General features: G+C 38.1%; 1 protein-coding gene across 1 annotated transcript; it reads left to right on the forward strand.

Moving 5' to 3' along the window:
- The first annotated feature begins 1,028 nt into the window (after positions 1-1,028).
- kcnk18 (potassium channel, subfamily K, member 18) lies at positions 1,029-6,434 on the forward strand. Its single transcript, XM_088421986.1, has 3 exons — positions 1,029-1,272; positions 1,466-1,612; positions 5,593-6,434. Exons 1-3 carry the CDS (start codon positions 1,044-1,046, stop codon positions 6,432-6,434), a joined length of 1,218 nt encoding a protein of 405 aa, XP_088278112.1. The 5' UTR covers positions 1,029-1,043.
- Positions 6,435-6,977: the final 543 nt, after the last annotated feature.

Below are 6,977 nucleotides of genomic sequence, written 5' to 3' on the forward strand. Positions count from 1 at the left end.
ACTGTTTTAATAAGAGTAGCATATAAGTTAGTTCAAACATTTGGAGGTCATCTCTGCCACTCGGTAATGGTATTAAACCACATCATAAAACTCTTCCAAGATTATTTTTATATAGTATTTGTGATAGATATTCTTACTGAATAGAAATATGCTTGCAATATGATAGAAAAAAAGTAAAATAAAAAGTAAAAGATTATTATTATTATTATTATTATTATTATTATTATTATTATTATTATTATTAATTTATACTTTTTTTCTTTTTAAGAACAGGTCTGACATTTTATGGTGATCATTTTTTGTGGACAAATATTTATTAATTTATTGAATGATTTATTTTTGTGAACATCTCTAATATAATCCCAAAAGAGGACACTTTATGCTTGATATTTTTCTTTAAACAAACATGTATTTATCATTCTTTTTGAGAACAGGTTTGACACTTTATGATGATTATTTTTTGGAGACAAAAGCATAATAATAATAATAATAATAATAATAATAATAATAATAATAATAATAATAATAATAATAATAATAATGTGATTTCCTTTTGATAACAGATCTATTCATTGACCCAAAAGAGGATGTTTATGTTTTGTTTTTTTTAACCAAAAATGTTTGCACTAGTTAAGGGGTACTTGTCTGAAAAACTATTTCACAGGGGTACGTCACTAAAAAAAGGTTGAGAACCCCTGATTTAAACTACGTGATAAGTGATTACTCGCTTGCTTGAAGAAAAAAGTTTGGACACCTCTGCTTTAAGATACAGTATATGTCAAAATAATACAGAGAGATGATTGTACATTAATCTCTGGGCTGGAGTAGCGGCCCAATGGGAATTCACATGTCCAGATTACTCACTCGTGTGTGTGTGCGTGCTTGTGTGTGTGTGTGTGTGTGTGTGTGTGTGCACGCGCTGAGCAGACCCAGAACACATTTGCAGAGCGTCAAGTCAAGACGGGCGCATCCCGCGCCAACTGTCGGAGCTCTGCAACACTGGAAGAAGAAGAAGAAGAAGAAGGCGGTTGAGGAGGGAGAAAATGAGATCTGCACCAGATGAGCAAGCAGAGAGCCGCATCAGCAAGCTCAAGGCGTGCATTGAGTGGTTTTGGAAGCTCCTTCCTCACATAATGCTCTGTCTGTCCCTGGTCGTTTACGCAGCGCTGGGCGCACTTTTGTTTCAATACATTGAAGGGAGAGCACCCCCCGCCAAACAGGAATACCACGGCTTCCTGGAAAACATTATCCGGCATGTCCAGAATCTCTCCAGTACGTTTGAAAAATACCGCTTGGTTTGCATTCTAATTCATCAACTTTATCACATCTATTGCTCTTCTTTAATCTCAAATTTGAATGTATGGATTGTGTCTTAACTAAATGTTCTTGTGCATATCAAGGATACGCACGTTAGGTTGTCCCTCACGCCAGTTAATCTTAACTTTGATTTTTATTTTAATGATAGATAATTCATCATATACCCACCAAAACATAGTGGACGAATTGGAGCATAAAATGAAAGACGGTTTTCAGACCATATGGCTCCAAGAACCTGACAAGTGGAACTTCTTTGGCTCCATGTTTTTTGTGTGCACCGTCTTCACAACGGTTGGTGAGTGCATGGTCATTCCCTTACAAATATGAGTGAGCATTGATTATTTATGAAGTTAGAAATGGCTAAGGACAAACACATGGGAGAACCTGAAATCATAGTCATAGTTTTTTTTACCTATACCAACATAATTTCATTGTGATTCTTTCAATATATTTGCATTCATTTTTGAGCAGTTTGATTGTAATGTCAAAAACCTCATAAATGGAATCAACTCATATTAATATTAATGATGTCATATTGTGACGTGCACACCTATCAAAATGTGAGTCGATAGAATGATAAATTGTAAACACTGATATCATTTTATTGTAATAATCCAGAATATTATGAATCAAAATAAAGCAATGAAAAAGGGCCAATTCGCAACCACTATTGTAAATTTTTAATCTTTTGACTCACATGCGCATAAACCAATCAGCAAACGTTTTGTTTGTTCAAGCAGGAAGCATGTCTTAAGTGGAAAATCAATAAGAGCATTTAACTCTCCCATTAACGCCGCGTGACTTCCCTGGTGTCATCGTCCTGTTTGTATGTTTGACTTAAAGTTTTGACTCGTGCTTTGATGGAATCACCTCTTCCTTTCGGATTTCCTTTTTGTGATGCCTTTTTCTGTCTGTCTTAGATGTCATGGCACCACAGAAAGAATGCACATCCATGTTCGAATGTCAAGTTTCTGTGATGTTAACTCTTTCAGCGCCAAGCGTCATCTGAAATGGCAACGTGCCAGCCGATCTCCCGCATTTTGACGCATCTTTCAAGTCCGACAGAATATTGTTTTGTATGACTATTTAAACATTGATAGTAGCATATGAAAGATTGGATTCCATTCTTTACTCCTAAAAAGAATTGAAGATTCAACCTTATTCCGTTCTTTAGTAATCGCTGCAAAACAGTGACTTTGACACACACACAAAAATAGTAGCATTTAAAACATCTTCCCTTTGTTAAAACATGAACAAAAACAATGAAAACGTGTTTTTGATGGCATAAGTTTCCGTATGTACACGATATATAACTACATTAAAACAGTGTTCAATTGGCATAAAATTAAGAGGAACGCTGGCCATGAGTGCCATCTATCCATCCATTCAAAAAATTAAAAAAATGTAGTTGAAGAAGTCTTGTCACTGGCACACAACAAGTATTTTACATGACGAAAATTATCGTCCATGGCACTGAAAGAGGTAACTCATTCAATCTTGAAAACAATTTTTTACATTTTTTAGTTGAGACATTCATTCCAGTTATTAATTTATGTTCACGTGTTTGGCTGAAGGAGGGTCTAAACATGGGTAATACTAAATGTATTAAATACTGAAGTAATTAATTTAGTACCTAAAGTAATCAATTATTTTAGTACCTTACTTAATAACAAGTAATTGATTACTTTAGTACTTAGTTCATTTCGTAACATGATTTTTAAGACTCTCCTTAGCCATATACTGTAATTGAAGGGAAATGAAAAAAAATATGAATAGGTATCGGTGATTGAATGTTTGGATTCTTAAAAAAAATGTAAAAATAAATCTTTGGGTTTAAAAGAGTTTTATATGAGCTCAAAATGAATCACATAGTTGGCCATCAAATAATAAAATACAGTTATTAATACAAACTCTGAATTAATTTAACATGGATTGAATACCGTGTGAGACTGCGAAAAGATTGTATAGAAAAATAGTGTGAAGATTTGAAATAGGAAAAAGAAAAGCCAATACCCCCCAGCTGTCCATCATAAGTGAGAGGCAGCTGCTTTTGGATGGTTGGAATATCTGAGAAGCCTACAGCATGAGAAACCTAATCAAGGCAATCAGAGGGATGCCTCCTTCGCTAAAATTTGTCATGTTGACCAAATTTCAATTTGAATTTCATGTCAGTAAAATCTTTAGGAATATTCGGTACACCTTTTTGTAAAAATGGCCAAAATAAGCGCTTAATGAGCAAAATATGAACAATTTCACAGACAAAATATACATTGGACTGCTATATTTGTGTTAATGTGACTACAACATCTCACCATTTACCGATATTTGTCCTAACAACAATGCGGGAGATTCAAATGAAGGGCACTTAAGTTGTAAAAACAGCAAACCTATCTCAGTGACGTCATGTACTTGGGTTCATTCTGGATGACCGAACCTCCCTCTCTGCAAACACGGGTACTCCCCCCCCCCCCAAGCCAACCAACCCCCCCTTGCACGCCTTTAAATCAGCTAATTGCTAATGGCCAGCAACTCAAACAAGAGAGGAAAATGCTTTTGCTTTACATTACCACAAAGAGCTTATGAGAGCTGGGTTGGCGTTAAAGGCACATTTCCTTCCTGTGTTTTTTTTTTGGATCTTATTCAGCTCTGCACAAGCATCATCATTAGGTCAAAACCACAACACCACACATCATTTCAGCACACTGTCAAGTACATAATTGACTCCCATATGAAAGCGCATTATTTGAAATCAGTTTATTGGAATCTTTACGTCAGCATTTCTCAACCGATAATTCAGTTTGTTAAAGTGCTCAAGAGGAGGGATGCGGAGAGGAAGATACCGGAGGCATTCCGCATAGAACATATTGATACAGCGTACGAGTGGTTTAGTCAAGACCACACAAACTGAAACCAAGACATTATCGAGACCAGAGTGTATTTAGACCAAGGCAAAAACAACATTTTGTAGTTCAAGACAGACACAAGTTTTGGAGGTCAGCAGAGGCAAGGCCATGACCATGACCGTGACTAAGACCTTTTGTATGTCAAGACTGAGTCAAGACCAAGGCTTTTGGAAGTCAAGATAGAAGAGCGAGACTTTTGGAGGTGAAGACAGAGACAAGAGCGAGTGTTTTGGAGCCCGAGAATGAGATCAAATGAAAACCTTTGCAGGTCAAAAAAAACAAGATAAGATCAAGTCTTTTGGAGTCTGAGATCAAGGCGGCAAGGACTTTTGGAATTTGATACTGAGACAAGATCAAGACTTCGGAGGTTGAGACCAAGATTAGACCTTTGGAGGTCAAGAAGGAGAGAAGATCAACACACTAGGAGGTCAAAAATGGGACAAGACTAAGATTTTCCAAGGTCAAAATTGACACAAGTTCAAGACTTTCGGAGGTCAAGACAGAGACAAGACCAAGGTTTATGAAGATCGAGGTCAAGACAAGACCCAAAATTTTTGAATGTTGACACGGAGACAAGACCAAGACTTTTGGAGTCTGAGACCAAGATGAGATCAAGAATTTGGACGTTGAGACCAAGACAATATCTAGACTTTTGGAGACTGGGAATAAGACAAGACCAAGACTTTTGGAGGTCAACAGAGACAAAATCAAGGCTTTTGGAGGTCAAGACCAAGACAAGAATAAGGCTTTTGGAAGTCGAGACAGAGACAAGACCAATGCTTCTAAAGTAAAAGGCAAGATCAAACATTTGATGGTCAAGATAGAGACAAGACCAAGACTGTTTGAGGTTGAGCCCAAAACGAGATGAAGACATTTGAAGAGCCAAGACTAAAGTCAAGACTAATTTTAGAGGCAGACAGAGACAGCGGACAGAAAATAGAAGCAATCACAATTAAAAAAGTAGAAAAACAACAAAAACGCATACTGCTTTGTTGGTTTTGGAATAGCACAATGAAATAAATCTCAAATCTAACCAAGGGGTTGTTGTTTCATTAGTAGTATTATTGGTCTTGACCGGTCTTGATCAAAAATCCAGTGTCCGCAACGTCCGACAAGACCAAGTAAAAATGCCTACAATCCCGAGATGAGATCGAATTCCCTGTAAAAATGCTCTTGAGACCAGTCTGGAGACATAAACCGATCTTGAAAACTACAACCACTTGTGTATACTACATTATCTATGGTGGGTAATTGAGTTTGAATTAAATTGGAACGACGTTATATTTTTTAGGACTTAAAGAGCTATGTTGTACACCAGTTTGTTTTGTACTCTTGTTAAGATACTCAAAGTGTCGGTTTTGTTCCTTCGCAGGTTATGGGGCCATCTATCCAGTTACCCTTCCCGGTAAGGTGATGTGTGTCATGTACGCTATGGTGGGCATTCCGCTCATGCTTTTAGTCATGCTTGATATCGGAGATTTCCTTGCCACACTGCTGACCAAAGCGTATGTTCATATCCACGCCTTCTTCAAAGTCCTGGACTCACACGGTTGGTCCCAGCTGAGGGCTAAGAGGAGCGCAAGGGAGTCCAACCGTCGGACGTTGGAAGACGGTACCACTGTTTTGAGCCATGACATTTCACTCCACCAACGACTCAACATCAGGAGAGCGTTGCGATGTCACAGGAACGTCAAGTCCAATTCCATGCAGACCCAAAGAAATAGAGAGATTTTTGAGAAGATTCTCGCCAAACGCAACCTTCTGCGAAAGGCTCCGCTGCTCAGGAGCGTGTCCTGCCCGGAACTTTATCGAACCGCGCCCCTGACGAAAGGATTTTCCATTTCGGACGTCACAGAAATAGGAGATACTATGGATACGCTGGACGTACCATTTGTGCTCATTCTCGTCATATTGTTTGCTTACATTTTTTTGGGAGGTTTGATTCTGCCGGTGTGGGAGACGGAAATGAAAGGCTTTGACCCTTACTACTTTTGTTTTATCACGCTCACCACGATCGGTTTTGGAGACATTGTGCCTCATCATCCCAATTTTTTCATGCTCACCTCCCTCTTCACCATTTCCGGCATGGCCATCATGTCCATGGCGTTTAAGCTGAGCCAGACCCGCCTTGTAAACTTCTACCGCCACTGCATCAAGATCATAAGCATCAGAACTAGTAATGACGACAAGAACAGAGTCACGAGTGTTCGCTGATGTTTCAAAGACTGAAAATGTCTCCTTTTGGAATGCCGGTTTACTTAGTAGCATGAGTAAATTACAAAAAAAAAGTGCATGTATCACTTTGGGGTACCAGACTCTTGTAGGCATTTTGATACGGTATCTGTCATGTTCTGCGTTTTTGAATGCTGATGACGCCATTTTGTTTGCACAGTCCTCTGAGGTTCGCTCATGTTGTATTTAGATGCAGCGTCAGTTGAAATAGGTGCCAGGGTATCGCCTTACTAATTTATGAAGTTGTTATCATAGCACTTTAGCCTTGCTTGTTGCCTGTTGGATCTCATCTCGTCGATATTTTTTGGTGTATGCACTTGTTATTTTTATTCCCCACTGTCCGTGTTCATCCTTACATAGGTAACAGTCCGTTGTTTGTGTTTGCAGTCCATGTGTTTTTTTGTTTTTTTTGCAATGTTTTTTTTTTTTTTTTTTTTTACCGTGATCGTTTTTTCATCACTTAGACCAGAAGAAACATTTCTGCTGGGCAAAATGTAATTGTTTTTTTTGCCCCAGAAGTGCAAT

This window comes from Hippichthys cyanospilos, chromosome 8 (genome assembly GCF_059441005.1).
Source record: "Hippichthys cyanospilos isolate Australia breed blue-spotted pipefish chromosome 8, RoL_Hcya_1.0, whole genome shotgun sequence".
Lineage (NCBI taxonomy): Eukaryota > Metazoa > Chordata > Actinopteri > Syngnathiformes > Syngnathidae > Hippichthys > Hippichthys cyanospilos.

Bases quoted from the DNA above. Each gene is read 5' to 3' on its own strand.
- kcnk18 (XM_088421986.1), top strand. From the start codon at position 1,044: ATGAGATCTGCACCAGATGAGCAAGCAGAGAGCCGCATCAGCAAGCTC. The intron at 1,273-1,465 runs GTACGTTTGAAA...TTTTAATGATAG, and splicing joins GCATGTCCAGAATCTCTCCA to ATAATTCATCATATACCCAC. The intron at 1,613-5,592 runs GTGAGTGCATGG...GTTCCTTCGCAG, and splicing joins CACCGTCTTCACAACGGTTG to GTTATGGGGCCATCTATCCA.